This window comes from Phalacrocorax carbo, chromosome 1 (genome assembly GCF_963921805.1).
Source record: "Phalacrocorax carbo chromosome 1, bPhaCar2.1, whole genome shotgun sequence".
In the NCBI taxonomy this organism is placed as follows: Eukaryota; Metazoa; Chordata; class Aves; order Suliformes; family Phalacrocoracidae; genus Phalacrocorax; species Phalacrocorax carbo.
In genome coordinates, this window is record NC_087513.1 from 115160560 (window position 1) to 115180472 (window position 19913).

General features: G+C 36.5%; 1 protein-coding gene across 2 annotated transcripts in view; it reads right to left on the reverse strand.

Moving 5' to 3' along the window:
• SCAF4 (SR-related CTD associated factor 4) overlaps nucleotides 1-19913 on the reverse strand; it is a 46908-nt gene that overhangs the window by 18885 nt on the left and 8110 nt on the right. The window contains exons 2-14 of one of the 2 annotated variants that reach the window (XM_064470571.1): nucleotides 15981-16064; nucleotides 15339-15383; nucleotides 14283-14444; nucleotides 11898-12033; nucleotides 9303-9442; nucleotides 8573-8749; nucleotides 8117-8217; nucleotides 7573-7620; nucleotides 6310-6418; nucleotides 5794-5961; nucleotides 4240-4325; nucleotides 2628-2818; nucleotides 667-767 (exon numbers count right to left, since the gene is read on the reverse strand). In XM_064470571.1, coding sequence (XP_064326641.1) covers nucleotides 667-767; nucleotides 2628-2818; nucleotides 4240-4325; nucleotides 5794-5961; nucleotides 6310-6418; nucleotides 7573-7620; nucleotides 8117-8217; nucleotides 8573-8749; nucleotides 9303-9442; nucleotides 11898-12033; nucleotides 14283-14444; nucleotides 15339-15383; nucleotides 15981-16064 — 1548 coding nt within the window. The remainder of the gene's footprint in view (nucleotides 1-666; nucleotides 768-2627; nucleotides 2819-4239; nucleotides 4326-5793; nucleotides 5962-6309; nucleotides 6419-7572; nucleotides 7621-8116; nucleotides 8218-8572; nucleotides 8750-9302; nucleotides 9443-11897; nucleotides 12034-14282; nucleotides 14445-15338; nucleotides 15384-15980; nucleotides 16065-19913) is intronic. The other variant, XM_064470576.1, reaches the window with a different exon arrangement.

Genomic DNA, 19913 nt, shown 5'->3' on the forward strand with positions numbered 1-19913 from the left:
TCCATATACCACAAGCTGCCAGCTGCACCTTCACATTAAGTTTTATCTGCAGTTTTGTAATAATTTTTATTATTTGTAATGCATTTGACAAGAAACTTCTTTGTTGTTGTATAAAATTTGGGAATAGGAAGAAAATTACAGTCACTCCTTTGTATTTGTTTTAATGAAATTTTATAGCTACCGGAACAGCAATCATTTATGTATAAAAATATCCTTAAATACAGCAAAGCATAACAATTCTAGAGAAGAATAAGCAAAAGAAACAAGAACACCCGCTGAGAGTCCACATTTCTATAATCAAACAAAATGGCGCACACAAGGAACATGGTAGCGCAGGATGTAATTCTGTACCCATCTCCTCAATAACCCTTTCTCATTCAATGCTCTCCAGAGAAAGCATGACTTTTATGAAAATGGGATAATCTTCTGTATTACCCCCAAGAGCATTTTTAAACTGCAAGAAACTAAAGCAACTACCCTCTTGTTTTTCTACAAAGCAACCAAATGAATTGAGTTTACACATTAGAAAACAACCACCCATATAGGAAATAAGAGCTTTTGACTCATTTGAATATATCAAAACTAAAGCTGTCTTAAAACAGTCTGAAACGAGTTTTTGTAAGCTACTTTGATATGGTATGGTTACACTGCACCATTTATACTTACATTTATTGATTCAATTGGGCCAAACTCCTCCAAAAGACTTCCAACATCCTGTTGAGTTGTCCTTTTGTCAAGCTGTCCTACCCAAAGCGTAGTACTACAAACTACAATCAAAGAGTTAACAGAGATTGTAAGCGCACTTGGAAATACACATTTTTACAAGCCAGAATGCCAAAATAGTAATTTTAAAATAATCAGTTACTCAAATTTAAAAGCCAGCTAATATTAAAATACATATTTTAATCTTCAGGAGTGTTTGACAGAATCCTATTTTTCTTGCCTGCCTGGAGCTGCATTAACAGTTAACCAGAGCAACTACATCGGAATCACTGTTAGGATGTACTCACTGAGAAGCTTCTCTAGTTATCTAATATTGAAGTGACCTACAAGTTCAGATGATCGTGACCCCTGCAAATCTTCATAAAATGGAGAAATGTGCTTTGCTGCTAACAACGCTCCATAAAACATCGCAACACATTCAGTGGATATTTCACAACAAGGTAACTCACTCTGCTTAGTATGAAATCCAAGCTTCAGGCCACCATTGCAAGTTATGGATGGTACTTACAGGCAAGGTGATAACTAGATCCTTTACAGTGATACACCCACTACTAGCAAGAGTTTCCTCCAGAACACGGTGACAATTCAACGGCAATGAGCAACCAAACTTTTGACCTCTTTAGTGGCCTATTCAATGCCATTTCTTTCTACAGTTAGGTGAAAAACTATTGTCACAAGCTTTTACTTTCAGGAAAGAGTAAGCAACATGCTTATCTCACCTCACGCTTCCAGGTAATAAAATAGCAGATGAGCTGCAAGTATCACATTCACTGAAGACTACTACAGCAATATTTAATACTCATCTATGTTTTCCCCACTAAGTGACATAAAACTGAAAACCTGAAAAGCATTATGTGACAGAATCTGGGAGAGGTGTTGGCAAATGCATATCTTGCACCACTGCCAATAAGCTTTTAATGGACAGCTACTAAGTCTCAGTCCTTTTAAACTAATGGCATTGTCATTCTCCAAGTTTTGGCCAGTTAACACTCTTTTTTTATCTAAGAGAAACAAAAACTAAAGAATGTTCTCATTTTACTTGATGACTCCAGAGAAGATTCCACACTCCCCAGGAATATTCAGAAGACAACTACTACATTTTGTCTATAAACACAGTCAAAACTGGGATTATTTCAGAAATCTGAACGTTAGCCTGTGTGGTTTCCAGGTCAAAGCTCCCCTCCAGGTTTGAGAGGCACACAACATTGAGTCATTAGAAAAATCATAATAATGTGCTCAGCTTCTTGTTGCCCAATCTGCGTTACCTTCTATGACTCGAAGGAAGGAAAAAAAACCCATGGTGTTTCAGCTTTTTCTTTCCTCATTTTACAGCCAAAATATTTCTGACTTGGAGATATTAAAAAAATGCCAAATTGTCTACTATGAGTAAAGGAAGTACAGGGATGAGCGGTGAATTTAGTTCTTACCAGCTTTACAACTGTTCAAAAAATAAAACGCAGTATAGTTAACTTCTCTTCTGTTTGGATGAGTCTTGTAACCCACATCAAATAGCATTAAACCCAAGAAAAAGGAACAAATTTAAATAACACACATCAGATCAGAGTTGCCTTCTGGGATATTCTGAGCAGATATCATATACTGAAGGTAAGTGGACTTGTCAGTATTACATTAAAAAAAAAGTCTAATAGATACAAGAAGTGTATTTCTTTGACATTTACTGTTTTTCTAAAATAACTGCTTGTCGTCTTAGTATTCCATTTTACATAGGGGTAGTATCTACCGTAGTATCTTCCACTTCACAGAACTCTAAAATTCATTGAAGAAAATACTGGGCACTGACAAAAAAATTCCATGCATGAACCCGGAAGATGCTGAACATCTGACAATGGTATTGCAAGAATTTGCAGAGTTACATCAAAAATATAGGGAAAGAGTGAACTTACCACTAACAGTTTCCGACTTGATCTGAGGAAGGCCTTTTGACCTGCGTTCTCTTTCCCTCTCACGTTCACGTCTTTCTTGCGACCGAGACTTAGGAGAGTGTCGGCGTCTATCCCTGGACCGAGATCGAGATCGACGATGACGTGACCTTCGCGATCGGGAGCCAGATCTTGAACGTCTCCTTTTCGGTGACCTAGTTTAAACGGAAACCCATTTATGTTCCATCTTTTTGACCCTGGCATTGACAGACAACTATTTCAGCGATCTATTTAAATAACCAGGCAAGAGTTCAGTCACTTAAAAAAACCAAAAATCCAAGCTCACATGCATTTAGAACTAGAATAAATTATTACAGTAGGTTATTAATGCACTCTACCTGAACAGTTCCATTTTGTTATCTTCTATTAATTTTGTATTGAAGTTCACTATCAAAACTATGTCCATATTAACACAGAAAAACTACACCTGCTTATATGAGGAAAATTTTTATTGCTTTTACAAAGAATGACTAAAAAGAGAGGTTAAAAATAAATTCGGCCAGTGGAATTGTATTTCACACCATGTTCAAGTTCTAAACCACTCAAGGCCTGAAAGACAGAGTAAACCTTCAAAGAAGTCATATGAAACTTGGCAAAGGAGAAGACTAGTAACTAAGCAGATAGCTTTGCTTTAATACTGGAGCCAGATTTGTTAGGTCAGCTGAGGCATGTGAAATATGCCTCTGTGACAGGTGAAGTCCCACAGTATACTGGATCACAGATTTCTTCCTAAGAAAACTGTCTTTAGAGCACAGACAAAATTAAACTATCATATTCTGCTTCCCTAAAATTTACTCAGATTGATGGGCATGAAGCTACTCTCTACCAATAAAAGAGAACTGCATAGATACCCAGTTTTCTTTAGAAGGTAGATGACTTTCAGAGGTTCACAGGTCTTAAGAGTCAGTAATCTGTGTCTCATTACCACTGCACTGAAGTACATAAAATATTTAGCTGTATTTATACACAACTCCCCTCAGAGGTAAGAGATTCAAAGGGTGTCTTTTTTTCTGACTTCCAGAAGAGAAATTCAAATAAAGCCCTTGACAGTTTTGACTTTACCAAGAAATTTCACTAGTGTTGTCCACACAGAGAATAATACACAGACAGTAATTCTTGTAATGAATCCTTAGATTAAACTGAAGTGGACTCTTGTTACATGTGTCTCTTGGCATTTAGTCATAGAATCCAATTTGTACAGCACAACCGGGCACTTACAAGAAACGACTTCAAAAGAAGTGTGCTGACTGGGGCACCCGAGCCAACTCGAAATAGAGGTAACAGGATTATGTCCTAAGGCACTGGAAATGAGCTCCACCAATAGTTCAAGGAATTAGCTCACCTCTCAGCTATTTACTGTCATCTCAGTTAGAAGTTACCACCCCCCGCACTAGATCTGGCAGTACAGTACCGGATTCTCTGAGCTCCAGATAATCAGTATAACTCTCCTCACTACTCGTACAGAATTAGTAAACTGTTTTCAAGTCTTTCTACATGACACACTTAAGTTCCTTACGTCAAAATCCAATCCTTGATATAATTTATACACTCACTAAAAGAACTTTCACAGATATACCTTGACGCAGATCTAGATCTTGACTTTCTGTTGTCAGAAACATGCCGTTTTCCCTCTTGAATAGGTGGCTGTTCCACTTCCATATCCTAAAATATTAAGTTGACTGGTGTTAGAGGTAGGTAGTACAAGCATTTTATTTCATTTTGTGCCTAGACTAAAACATGTAATGGCACTAAAATTATACTGAATATTCATATATGTGTAATTCAAATGTAATACAACTCTCCTCAGAAGCTTCACCACTACTTTGTAGTCACTAATAGGTAGACAGTCCAGTATTAAAAGAACTTAATACAACCACTGCAAAAATAATTTACACTTAATTCTCATTTTCAATTTGCAAATTTTAGTCAATTTCAGCACCGTACGTATCTCCACAGAATATGAGTATATTCCTTGACGTCAGTAAGTGGCTCGTGCTCTGTCATCAAAATCACAGGCACAGTAAGGTCTACTAGAAAACTATTCTCTAAGATGTTATAGGAAACTACTGTAAGCTATATATATAAGCAAATTACATTGCAATAAATTTGAAGAATGAAGCAGCAAGTCATAAAAACAATACATAAAATGCAAGAACATGCTTTAAACCAACCAACAAAAAACCCCAACACAAGAAAAAAAAACCCAAACCAGTGAGTTCAACACAGCTCTTCCTACCCCAAATCCCCTGCAGTTCCCCACTCCAGAACATACTGTGTCCTGCCTAAGCTTTAAATGGTCTTCATGATGCAACCCTGGCAGGGAACATCCAAACAAGCAGTCTCTCAAAATGTACTGATCCAACAGAATTCAAGACTAAAAAAAACTATCTACAAAGATACTCTTGAGAACTGTCCCTTTATTCCAAGTGGAAAGCAAGAACTTATTTCTAGAATCTGTGACATCACAGGTAACCGTATAAAGACAGCTTGATTCCATCTCTATTTTTCATCTTAGTATTTCCTCTCCTTGGAACAGAAGAGGTAAATAAATGAAGCTTTGTTTTTTTAAGATATAGGCTCATAAATAGACTTGCTCTTTGATGTCTTTTTAATAGCAGCCAGTTACCAAGGAAACAATATCCTCCAAAATCTTAGAAGCAAGAGAGAGGTGTTTACATACCCCTCTATTTTTTAAAACTTTTACAGACTTCTGAGTCCATTTCCACTATATTAGTGATCTACCAGGCTGTTAAAAATCAACTTTTCCAGATAGTTTCTCTCCAGAATGAGACTGCATTGCTGGAATTCCATGGAACAAAACATTCCTGAAGCATGATGGGGACAGGAAAGGGAGGATGAGGGAAAGAGAACTGGAAGGACAAAATGCAATCCAAAGTCTTTCACAAAAGGAAGCATAAAGCATACAGATGCTAGTTTTGCGAGACTTCTGAAATGCCAGGCTTGTCATGTAGCGCAGCAGCTATCCAACTTTCTCTCAGATGAGCTACCCTCACAGCCATCTCTGTCCATGGTTATCATGAAATTTCCCCTCCTGAACAAACTATACAAGTTTGAGAAGGACATGTATTAGAGCACTTAAGTTTGTTTGTATACTGCAAGGGGTCCTCACCTGCTGATGTGGTTTTTGCATGTGTGATTCACTCTGTACTGGAAAAGGAGACTGAAAAGTTTGCTGCACAGGTGCTGTTGGTGGAATCACAGGTTGAGTCATGGGTGGAAACTGTGGGGTAGGCAGGAGACCAAAACCTGGCATTTGCCCATTAGGAGGAAGCGGAACCTTTGGAGGAGAAAAAACATGAAAACTTCCAGTTAGGAGAAAAAATTACGTTAGCCTTCCCAGTTTGCTAAAGTAAAATTGTACCTCTGCTCCAAAGTTACAATAAAAGATCAGAAACCCGAGAAAGATTAAATAGGTCAAGCGTTTCGGTGTATAAAATAAAAATCTTGTTTTTCAAAGCTTGACTAGAACAGAGAACAAAAATTTGATGCTTGGGAAAGTTGGAGGGCTAAGCCATATTTGCCCTTCACCAATAGGAACACCACTTTCTTACCTCGGCACCAAAGAAAACAACACAAAATGGAAAACATAACACAACAGACGGACAAGGGAAACGCCTGAAGTCACCTGGTGACGCATTGGATCCTGCTGCATTCCCATCATTCGCTGCTGAAAGGGATCCATATTTGCAAGTTGAGGAAATACTGGCTGTTGTATACCTTCTCCTGGAAATCCACTAAAACCAGTAATATTTTGGTGAGACAAGTCAGTAGATACACAGATTATTTGCCTTTATTTTATATTTCTATGTATATTTATGCATTCTTGTTTCAAAATTAGACAGAAAAATTATCTTTATTATGATCCCATTTTCTCTCTAAAAAATTAAAACAAAGAAAGGGGATGAGTGGCTTCCTTATAATTTTTCTCCATTGTAAGAGTAGTCCTTTAACATTTAAAGAAATGCTACATAAAGATTTAAGCTTCTCTTCCCCCTGTACTTGGACGATCTTTCTAAAGATCTCAGTCTACAGAAATTTTTCAGGAAGGTTGTCTGCCTTAGGCTAACTTTCTGCCTTTCCAGTTCCTTTTCTGGGAACAAAAGAAGTAAGCCTTTTCCTCACAGAAAATAAATTGGCCATACTTTTGCTGGGAAAAAACCACTTTAGTTTGGGAGGAATTTAGGGCAGAGGAGAAAGGGGTATGTATATCACACAAGGATTACAGTCAAGCCATTCACTTCCTGATTCAACACACAGAATGGACAGTGCTCAGGGAATTAATGGGGTCTGTGCAGTTCACAGGACCTGCTTACAAGATGCAGTTTGTGTCAGAAACCGAACAGGATTTCAGGAAGATAAAGAAGTTTAATGGTGATGTGAAATGGAACTTTGTAGTATTTTAAGACACCAGTACCATACAATTCTTTGATGATTCTGGACAGATCAGTTTCATACAGAGTATTAATGAATTTATGTGCCCAAAAATGAGACTACTGGAATCCAATCTTGAGAGGCATCTTACACAACTATAAGGTAAAAAGGACAGAGGCTTTGAAGTGCTACAAACAGAACCTAAACATGCTGAAAAGCCTAGTCCAATGACCTCTAGTTGGACATACACAAGCAGTGCTTATGTTTGATCTACCCTATCTTTCTGTACTCCAGAGTTCCATCTGTATTATAGGGAAAATATTACCAATTTACTTAAAAGGCATTTTAATTAACTAATACTTGTGGAACATCAAAGTGTTCAAGGTGATAAACACAGTAAGAAAGCTAATGACAAAGTTAGTGATTCTGTTTTTAAGAGCAGGGTTTGGATGGCATATACAGAAAGTAAGACATGGGGCCACATACTGAAGCAGGGAAAAAAGAAATATTGACTAACCCAGGTATTGAGCACCATCCAGCCTGTGCACTGAATGAGAGAGGGGTCCTGTGGAAAAAACTAGTATGTGATCATGTAATTTAAGACTTTATCATAATGCATATCAAAAGGGAAACAGGAGTCTGAGTTAGTTTGCGTGGGTATTTAATGTTTGAGAACGTAAAGCTGCAAAGCCAATTTAAATTTTTTTAATTGTTAGATCTACCACAATGTTTGAAACAGCATCTTTTCCCCAGCCAGCAAAGCAATCCAGCTGATTACTAACAATGCCCTAATGCACTCAGTTGTGCAATAAAAACATGGAACTCATCTTGAAACCAAACTGAGGTTTTCTCTACAGAACACATTCCTCAATCAATGATGCAACATGCCAAAGCTACACCGGATCACCAAAGAAAAAAGAAAAAGAAAAAATGAACAACCAGAAGTTGTTAACACCATTCTAACTTTGGTCTGTAACAGTTAAGCACTGAAGTAACTTGGAATTTAAAGCAGATTTTTTTAGAACCAAGATTTGTTAATTTTATTATGACACAAAACTTACAAAGCTGGCTGAGAAACTGAAGGAGAAGGAGCTGAATCTTCTTTCTTTGAATCTTCCACTGCTTCTGGCTCATCATCATAGTCAAACCGATCTAGCAGCTTCTGAAAGAAATTATATTGAAACAACTATTTTTTCTGTATCTTATATAATTGGCAGCCAAAACATGCTTATTATCAAAGTCTTACTATATATCTAACAGCTGTGGAATTAAAAACAAGGTTAGAATCAGAAAAAAAAAAATATTCTAATACAGAATCAGAAACTGTCCAAAACCAGTTTTATTCAGCTTCAGAAAATGCAAAGGCTATAAAAACAGGAAACCAACCTCCAAACGGAAAGAGAAGAAACAAAATTTGCATAATTTTTCTCCTAACAAACAAGTGACATTGAGGTCTCCATCAAACAGTCCTCTGCTGAACTGAAAAAGTTAAACGCACAGAACAAATGAAGACTTACTTTGTCAAATGACGTTTTTTGCTCAGGCGGTGCGAAAGCAGCTTTTTGTTCTGGTGGTTGTGCTGCTGTAGTTTTCAACTGAGCAGTAATAGCTTGAACCTGAGCCATCACAGTGTTATCTATGACGGGTGACTGGGGTTTTTGAGGCTGTTGAAAAGTCTGAAGAATTTGCTGAAGCTACAAAAACACATATAGTGTTAAGTATATGTTCTTACATAAACACATAGTATTGAAAGAGTTGTAGGATATAAATTTTACATCAAACCAGACTATGGCACAGGATGAACACCAACAGCAACCTGACCCAACTATGGAGAAATTTCAGCAAGACCAAAAGTCACTTTTTAAACATTTCAGTGGCTAAAATCAGCAGATCCCAAGATTTCAGTATTCAGGCCTTTCAAAACTGCCAACGATTAAGTGAACCGAACAATAGAACTCAAACATTTTGTTTGATATATTCTGACTGTTCTTGAAACTTTGTAACTGCACCAATCAGAACTAATTATTTAGGAATATATAACTGCATTTTCCTCAAATACCATAACCCCTGGTTAGAAGGGTGACAGATCATCCAAATACTGACTTTAACTCTTACAAGTTTTCCACTGAAGACCTTAGGGAGGCTTTTTGTTTTGCCTCAAATCAAGGATATTACTTCCGCAATTTCCCCCCCCCCAATTTAACATAAAAACTGGAGTTAGAAGGGAACCAAATATAAACAGGTTACCTGTTGTCCTTGCGTTGTTTGAAACAACTGAGCTACAGCTGCAAAGGCATCAGAACTGGGCAACTGTGGCACAGTAGGTACTGAGTTAGCAGTAACTTGCGGGGGCTCCGAAGGAACCTTTGCTGGAGGGGGTGGCGAACCTGAGAGTTCACAGGAATTGAGAAAGCGCTATGTTACTCCAAAACATTCATCTTACTCTTCAGTGCATACATCTACCTCCTCAAAACAAGTGTCTATCTACAATACTCTATTTAACCCAAAAAGTCCTATCTAAACTACCCCAACTGCATATTCTATTCATTTTGCCTTTAACTGCTCCATTCACTGCTCACATCTGAGCATTATATACAATACAAAAAAAAAAAAAAAGAAAAATGGCCTATCTGAAAGCTAGTCTAGCATCCAGCATTTAGATCACAACTCAGTGTTTAGAATTTTCCAATTTTAGAAAAGATAAGAGAAAAATAATTTCTCAGTGTTAAGCAATGTGTATCAATACACCTAAAACCTTAGCTTGGATTACAAAGTTCTGGACTCATTCTTTTGGGTGTGTATTTCAAATCAAACATCTAATGGTTCATTTTAAGAGCAACCAAATTTCTCTTAATATTTTCTGTTTTCTAGCAGTAACTGAACTCTTGCTGAAGTGTCTGGTAATACTTGAAGGTTTTAAAAATAATTTCACAAGCAACTTTTTATTTGATAAGGTTTGTTCACATGCCACTTTTGCATAGGCACAAGCCAAACCTGCATCTGATAGATGAATCCTCCTACCAGAAAAATAATTTTTACTAATTCTTCCAGGAAAAGACTCCTATTTCCACTGGCCTCTACTAAAACTGAGATCACATTTTAAGACACGCTATTAGCTTTGTCTACACATGCAGCTTTCCCATTCTCTTTGCTTTCGACTACAATGCTTTTTTTAACATTTTGCCACTACGAAGTAAATTAGGAGTAATGCCATCTAGTTGTACGTGCTGTGAGCAAGTAACTATTCTTTAGCAAATATCTTTTAATGGACTACTATAAAACTGTAAAAGGAGAGACAGTTTAGAGGAAACAGAAAGATTTTTTTAGTTTGAGACACTACACAAATGTCTGCCTCATAATACTAACTTCTTTAAAGCTTTCATCTGTTCGCAGTTTAAATAACTGCAGTGTTGACATGCAGCAAGCAGAGACAAACATGTTGAATAATTTTTCCCTTAAGTCAGATGCTACATAAGAATACTGCAAAAAGATACGTGATTGTTTTTAAATATAAATTAACTTCCAAATTATTTCCTGTATATATTCAGAAGAATATTTGCCTGCTCAAGGGAGAAAACTTGCAGTTCTCTCTCTCTCTTTTTTCGGCTACACAGACTTTGTGGCATTACGAGCTAAACAGATTCTATTTCACATAATGCATTAATATATTTATTATTATTCATTAGCATATTTATTTCAGGACCAAATTATCCCCTCTGGTGCATTTAAACAATCTCACTGAAATCGGTAATTTTATACACGAAAATCTATACAGACAGCACCCAACCTGTTAGCTACTAGTGGTGAGACAACAATGGAAAAATAGTTCCACTCACCTGTCATATAAGAATGAAATTGTATAGCCACCAGTCTGCACCCAAGCTCAGATGCTAAGACACTCCCTTCTCCTGCCCTGCCATGTTTATAAAATATGTCAGTAGGATAAGCTTTCCTAAACACTGCTGGAGACCATTTCACTTGTGCATCATTTTCTTCTCTGTCACACCTCCCTCACTCCATTACATTTTTTGCAAGTCCTACTCCAACATACATGAGCGCAATGAATAGGAGGTTACCAAAGCGAAGTCTGAAATATAGAGTGCAAACTCAAAGAGATGCCCCTCCAGAGAAAAAAGAATTGTGGTATGCATATTCTCATCCAGAATTCAGTAACTTCACTACCAGCTTTTTATGTGGCATAAAATAGGTCAGTGAAAATTCTGTGGGCAGGCTGTCATTACTTTACTCTTCATGTCAGTGGTTTTCAACCAGCAGCCCGTGTAAAAGCCTACTGCCAAGCATAAATTTACTGATCAAGAATTTGGATTTGAAACACCAGCTAAAATGTTTTGGGGCTGCATACTGAAACAGACTGACAGCTGTTGCTTTCAGATACTAAGCTGATTCAAAGAAAGATGAAGCTCTTAACATATATGATCATATTTTACTTATCCAGATTCTAACATTTTAAAAAATGACAGCAAAATTATAAAATTGAGAAGCAACAGAAAAATATTTCTGATTGAAAGGAAAAAATGGAAGTATTTTTAAGAGGGGGCATTGAAGTAATCTGTAAGTCAAGCGTGCACCTGTATGTACATTCATATGCATACACACGATATACATTTTAGATCTATTCCAAGTGTTCACATTCTGATAATTTCTGAAGTACAGTATCAGCATTTATTTAGAATGAGTTCAGCTGCTCCACGTAATCATGACAACAAAGTTGAGTTTATTAATGTGCTTCTGTTGAAACTAATAGTAAGTGCTTTAATGTGAAAGCAAACAAGCTATTATCAATCGCCCTTTTAAAAGAGGAAGTTATGATGTCATTCATACCTTCATTATTAGTAGCATTTTCTGTCATTGGTGCAGTGGCACTAGTTCCTGCTGCCATATCCAGAAGAGGTTGAATTATTTCAATTTTAAATACTCCATTTTTCTGCCAAAGGTTCAGGACACGGACTATTTTACTCTGTCAAAACAAAAGCAAGCATCAACACTAAATACAGCTTTCCTAATTCACAAACTCCAATTTTATCTTCAGTACAGTGAGACGAAAGGTTTGAACAGTATAGGAGTTCAGAATAATCAGGCATACCTATTTAACAACCCAATGTTGTCACATAGGTCAGCAAGACTTCTTACACGGCAGAGATTAAAACTGCCAACTTATTTTACTATCTGTGTTAATCAAAAACAACTTGTGCCATTTTTCGAAAATGGTTCTGGCCAGTCAGAAAAATTCCGGTTTGATATATGATAGGGGAAGCTACATCAGCCCCACCACTTCTTCACAGTCATAAGGGGGTGAAACAAATGTGACAAGAAAGACAGAGAAAATGAAGATGAGCTGGAAAACCCTAGTGAAGAGGGGGGCAATTAGACTATAAAACACTAAAACAAAGCTTTAAAGTTCAACAGAAGATGGTTTGCTTCAATTTTTTTCTACTAACCCAACCAATTCTCTCTTGACACCAGAAAACCCATCTCCACCATCATTCAGAAGATCAGGAAAGCAAGTCGAAAACATTCTAAGCAATCATTGCAAAAAGATTAAGTTAGAACCTCTGATTGTCAGCTGTTATTTTAAGCTCATTTCTTTTTTTAACCTTTAGAACAATGAAGCTTTCAGGAACAAGCTGGAAATTAGCCTTTCCTTCCCTGTATTAAACAGTAATATCTAACTAGATGTGCTGCTTCAGTTGGAACATGCAAGCAGGTAAAAGTCAGAATACATGTTATATCAACACACATGTCTTTTTTGCATACTTAGTCATCTGACTTGCACCATACACATTTTAAGTATTTTTTACTTCTACTGTAGCTGCTAAGAATGAATCGATTCTGTTCCTTCTTTTTCAACAATAAAATGCCTCACTGTGACTCAGTTATATACACTCATGCAAATCCACCTATACTTTCACAAGCTAAGCAATCAAAGAATTTCACAAAATGTTTTCTACAATACAATCAATTAGAGAGAAACCTGAAATGGCTTTTGTTAAGATTTTGGTCCAAAAAAACAGTGAACTTTAAAACAGCAGCGTATTTTGGCTTTGGGTATTATGTCTCTCCAAAAGACCTGGAAACAATATGAAGGCCAAAAAATGAATAAATTTAATACTCTTGTTTTCAGTCACATAATAATCTTACAGAAAGGCTGTTTAAAAAGAGTAGTATCATTATCTTTGAAAATCAAGCATAGTTGTTCTGTATCTGCAGATCAGGTTTTTTGTTTAGGTACTGGAAATTCATTAAAGCAAGCACGTTATATACAGTATTATTTACCTAGTGGAAATCATCTTAATTATTTTAGCAGCAAGATATCAGGTAGCTCCATAAAGGAGATGGATAGTCTAATTCACTTAGATGAACAAAATGATAACCACAAAGACAGAAAGAAGAGGGACTGCACTATTTCACCAGGCTATTAACCCAGAAGCTCCAGATACGAGATTCAAGACCCAAAGGTCTAAATGTTTCCCCATTAGAAAACTACAGAGCATCAAAGCCTTTCAAAAGCTTAGTTAGAAAGTTAGTGGAAAATTCAGTTTTAAAAAAGAAGAGTAAGCAGGCGATTTTCTGGAAACCAGTTGGCAACTTCCTTGGGTGTCTTTTGAAATTGTTCTGACAGAGGGCATAAAAGCCATCTTCTGTTGGTAGTAACCTGGACCATCATGAATTCAGGATACTTTCTGAGCCTCTGTTCTATCAGCAAGTACAGCAAAACTAAGAAAATCGAGGCCTTAAACCAGTCTAGAAAATGGAGAGCAGCAAGGAAACTCTCAAGTGTGGGATTTGTAGAGAAGACAGAGGAAATCAACATAATGATTTTCTTAGAAAACACTTGGGAGCGGAACTTTCACTGCCTACAACACCAGAGCTTCTCCTACAACACTTTCTTTTTGTGGGAGATACCACCTTCCATAGTAATTTTTCCTGAAGGAGCCTCAAGACAAAAAGTTTTAGCATAGTTACACATACTGTTCAAGTGTCTGCACAGGCAAAACAAAACTGATGAAGCTAGGCAAAATAAATATTTTAACTAGAACTTTCACTTAACTATCACTTTTGATAATCTTTCTCAGTGTGTTTTATCATTTCATATAACAACATTCACTACCATGGACATAGAGAATCACCAAATTAGCGTTCATGTAAGAGGGAACACCAAGGCAGCACTGTTATCAATTCACAACACTTAAGAAATTCTAGTTGTACCTTATCTTCAGATGGACAAAGATACAAATACTGGAATGTGGCAGTAATATTTTTAGAGAATCTTGGCCCAAAAACATCTTTGTCCGTTCCAAACTGGTGACGAGACTGACGAACAATAGAGTCGATAACGTACAGTCCAGGGACTTTATATTCCGGTTTGCACTGAAAACATAGAAATAATTTTCCATTATGCAGTGATACTAACAAGGTAACATGCATTCACCTTAGATCCTTACATTCATCTTTGATCCCTACAGGAAATCCATATTTAATAGACTTGAGTAGAAAAAAAAATGTTGATTTAATTTGTTTTTTGTGGGAGTCTTAGGGGTTTGCTTTGTAGAAATGGAAAAGAAAGGAGAAAAACATGCTTTCGCATTTGGGGCAGAGTAAAATATACCTGGATGGCCTGAAGCAGCCTTTATCTTCTCAATCACTGCTTTTACAGTACCTTTAGCTTGAAAACACATGACCACAAGAGGTCTACTACATTACAGTACAGATTGTCACAATTCTGCTATCAAGCTACCCCACACTCAGTGCACTGAACTACTTCCACCAATTCTATTTTCCAGAATTTGATGCAAAGTCCTTCTCTTTGGAGGTCTTTCAAGGACTTTAATTAAAAAATATTTTTCCTGTTCACTCAGAGGAACTTACTTTAGGCAGCATGATAGTTTGGTTTTAGTGAGTATTATATTTTAGCCTGTTCTACATGCCTAGGCAAGCATGAAAACTGTAATATGTATTATCTTAGCCAGTGAAAATTAACTTGAAGTTCAGTACCTTCACTTTCCTCCCCAGTTGCTGGGTAGAGGAAGAAAGGGGAATTTCACAAATTTTTTTTCTTCCCTTCTTAATGTACTATGGAAAACTAAAATGACGAGATTATATAGATGAAGAGATACCAAAATGTATAAAATCCTAGCAAAACAGAATTTCCTCACTCAATCCCTGAATAACACAAGCCTTTTTGTTATTTACTAGCATTATTAATAATATCTAGTAATAGATGCAGACAATATCTTTATCAGTAGATAATTTGTTACTTTTTACCTTTTTGATAAACTTCTCTACAATCTGGACAACATGCTTGTAGAGCTGGAAAATAAATACAGAAATTAATTTATCATCTACTCAACAGTAGCGCATAATTTTAGAAGTATTTTAACTCTCTGTGCTTACTACCACTTAGGAAAGACTACAAAATATTGTAGTCACATTCTAAAAAGAAGTATCTTAACAAGCTAAGTTAATCAAGCACAGAGGAAAAGATTTCATGGGGGGAACAGACAGAAACAAGCCATCCTTTCTGTCAGAAGTGTGTAAATGTGACACAGAAGACACTGCTGCTACAGTATTAGTGAGAGCTTTCTGGATTTATTAAGCAAGTCTGCTATATTTTAACACGTTACAGTAGAGCTGCATCCTGCAACATTTAAAATTTTATTACCTAGAGATCAAAACACCATAGTGGGTGTAGCATTAAAAAGCAATGATTCAAAAAAGAAAAAAAAAATCAAGCTGGCATTACACTACTAGTCTAAAACCAAAAGATGGTATTCACCACCCACTTGTTTCTAGAATAAAACATCCATGAAGCTAAGACTGGGAAATCCAGAGGTGCATTTGCTTAGAAGTAAAATAATAAAACATTGCTACTGTTAACAGTTTCATGTTTGCTCTATTGTACTCTACCTTAATAGCTTTAATGGCAGCTTTTGTGATGAGAATCATTTTTGCTCGGGAAATAGGAGGTTTCATTTCCATCAGTGAAAAGAGCTAAAGAGAGAAAACAAATATCAAAAAAGTATTCTGAAGTTTAAGCAATTAACCAAAAAGACAACATTTCAGACAACTGCTTGATTACTGACATTCCACATGATGTACACAATGCTGGCTGGCCCTTGAAACAAAGAGGCTAACAAGCAGATTTTTCCAGGAATCATTCAAAGCTGTCTTCCTTGTGAACTAACCCATATTCACTGATTTACCAGATTTTGATAAGGCTGCTGTCAAAGTTCCATTTGTGTCTGCAAATGAGTATCTTCTAAATTATGGTATAGGCACTGCTAACTTATGGTATGGGAACTTGCTATTTAACAAAAAAAAAACCAAAAACACCAAAAAAAACCCACAACACCCAAACAGAAATAACTGCAGCTTGATTTATATTAGCCTGAATATGCTTACCAAATAGAAATGTTAGGACGGCCCTACAGATAGCTAGACTCACATAAACCCATCCTAAAATAATGTACATAAAAGTATGACAACTTTTATCCATTAAAATGATCAAATCAATACTAAGTTTTTGAATTATCCCACTATGTACAGTCATTGCTAATGTCTTTAATGGAGATGTTTACCATTTTGTTCGCTACGGCCATACCACATTATTATTAAAATCAACTGCACAAACTGTTTTGGAGAATCCTCTGCACTATTCTCCATACTAATGTCAGCCAGTGGGAAAGTTAATTCCTCAAGGACAAAATTTTCAGAAGTTACTAGTCTTTATATATGACAGTTTGATGCATTCTGTGAACCTGACCTACAGAATAATTCTGATCTCGTTTCTATAAACATGGCCCAGGCACACTATTTCAAAGAGTTTTAATCATATCAGAAGTTAAGAGTGCTGTTCTGTTAAGACCATTAAGCACAAAAGGGATTCTGCAGTGCTAGTTTTAAATACTCTTCTCTTTTTTAAAAAATCTGAATTCGCAGAAAGCATATTCTATATTCAAAACATGTATAAACAGTTAGAATGTTCAGCTCTTCAAATCTGAAAAAGCAAAACAAACCCCAAACTTCATTTTCACAAATAGCGTCACCATGACTTACACCTCACGTGAGAAAATTTATTACAAAACACTTTCAAAAAGTCTTCAACCTAGGCATTCAGAAAAGACACTGCTCTGCCTTCCAGAATTGACCATAACTCTGAAAATAAGTATTAGCTTCACATTTCAGAAACTGAGAGAAACTAAAACTTGCACACAGAACTGCCAGAGCTGATGAAATATCTGTGAAGGGCTGAACACAGAAAGCTGAGGGAAGAGGGATACACTGTCCTCAGGACCGCAGCACCACCTGAACAACATGACATACTTATTGTACTTCACTTCCTGTAGAGCATTTGAAGACAATAGGGAAATGAGGGATTTGGGGAGGTTTGTTTTTAAATAGCAGTCCTATAGTCCAGCACTCATAAACATGCATGCATGCATGCCAGAAGACATCAAAATCTAATACACATTTCGCCACTTTCCAGACCACTCTGCCTACTCTGGATCTACACTGAATTCTATATACTCCATAAACTGGTGTGGTGATTCCACACTGTAAAATAACCAGTTACAAAAACTACACCGTATGCTACACTATGTTTTTACAGCATACTGTGCACACTTCTGTTCCACTAGTCATTAGACCTGGAAGCATAATCCACATCAGCTTGTCAGGACCATTCTCTCTTCTCTGATCTTCCTTCCTATCTTCCAAGCAGAAAGAAGCCAGGACATCCCAGTACTTCTTTTTAATTCCTCCTTCTATATCACAGCTCATGGCTAGGTGCTCTGCCTCATTAAATACTATCTTCTATTCTTCCCATGAACTTAACTTCCTATTTAAGCTGTGGCTTACTGAAGGTAGAATCATTATATTGTCATGATTTGTACAGTGCAAAACAACCATGGAGATCTTAAACATTTCCTACACACACATAATTATTATATATATATTCCCCAAAAATAATAGAAAAATGGTTTTTCATTATATAATTTGATTTTGCTCTTCACAATAAAGAAATAGAGCCCTTGTATACTAGCCAAAAATATAATCAATTGCCACAAAGCAAAATAAGAGAATAAAAGTATCTTCATTTGACAGCGTATCATGATGTAAGCAATATGTAATTTAAAAAATTATCTCTTACTTTTCTATTAATTTAAAGTTCCGAGATACTTGTGATGTGACCACTTACACAGACCTATCCACTGCCTCAGTTAAGAAAAAAAACAATGCAGAAGATAAAAAAATTTGGCCAAGTATTTAAAGGCAAGTAAAGTGGTTACAAGACTTTCAGCAACACAAAATGAAAGCCTTACACCAATGAAATACAAAGACTAGGCAAGAAGGTATTTACTTTCTTAATTCTATTCCTATTCCAGGAGATATGAAAGAAGAAAAATTGTACTTCCAGAGGTAGCCACATATCTTTTCCAACACCAAAAATCAAGCCAAGACCATGATTTCTCATTACTAATCTCCATAAAAGGCAAGTTCTAGTGCCAGAATGTTTGCTTTTTAAAGCCATTCAAGCTGTAAGACATACTTCAGCTAACATCCTTGCCTGCTGAGAAATCACAGCACGGACAAATAAAAACTGTCAGATAAAAGACAGAAGTGTCTGTGCGTTGATTTAAAAAAAAAAAGTTTAATTCCAATTTTTAGTTTTATTTCTTTAGAATAAATGGAAAGCCTCTTGATTAAGAAAGTCAGTGTGATTTTTTAAAATTCAGGAAAATCTGTGTTAAGAGGTAATGAAAGAAAAAAAAAATCCAAAGCCCAATACCTGCAAACAAACTACCAGAAGACTTGAAAAATTAGATGGAGGAGGAAAAAAGAAGCCAACATTAAGGCAGGCACTCCATATCCTTTCCTTTACAGACCAAGAAGCAACTGGTCCTCCAGCAAAAGGAGCCAGTCCCATATAACAAGAACAAAGAAGCCAGTGTGAAAGCAGCACTTCAGCGTTCCTATTTCAGGAACAGAACTGGAGAGAACCATGCAACTAGGAGAGCTCATAGCAGGACAGAAGATGACAATAAACAAGTGGCAGCAAAAAAATAAAAAGGAGTGTCTTAAAAGGTATCCCAAGAATGACGTTGCAAACCGGGGCAGGGTGGGGCAGGGAAGAAAAAAAAAATTCCAAGGAGAAAAACTGCCAGAAGGCAGAAAAAGGGGAAATCAGCTATATACACTGAAGCAGCAAGGGAGGATGCAATAAAGAATACGGTAGCTTGCAGAAATTAAAGAACACAAGAGGCTGAAAGTTAGGCTAATAAGGTGGGAATAAACAAGAGCTTTGGAAGAGCAGGACTGAACAGTTCACTGTGAACTGTTCCTTTGCTGTTACAGACAGCACTCTGGGCAACAGCAACAAAAACGTACTAAAAGCAATGAGGTCAGTACACACAGATATTTCCAGCTCAGGATGAACTACAGCTGAAACATGCATCAAAGCGAGATGCAAATATTTTTATATATATAGATGCACACGTGCATTTATACACACATATATGTGTACGTGTGTATATGTATGTATGTATTCTGCCCTCTCTTCACACACACCCCCCACCACTACCTCTTGGAATAGCACATCAAAACTTTGTTGCCTTTTTAAATTTTCGTAAGATTTTAGAATACCAAATGACTATTTTAAAGCTGATTGTTATTTAATTTTCAGTATCAGTTACATGTGTCAAAGCCATGTTTTAAAGACAGGTAAATCTAAAATTTAACAACCCTACTAGTTGCTTGTGGATTTTCAGTTAGAAGGGGAAACTGTTCAGTAAGACACCCATGTACTTTACATTTCCCAAACCAATATATGGAAACTCCCCC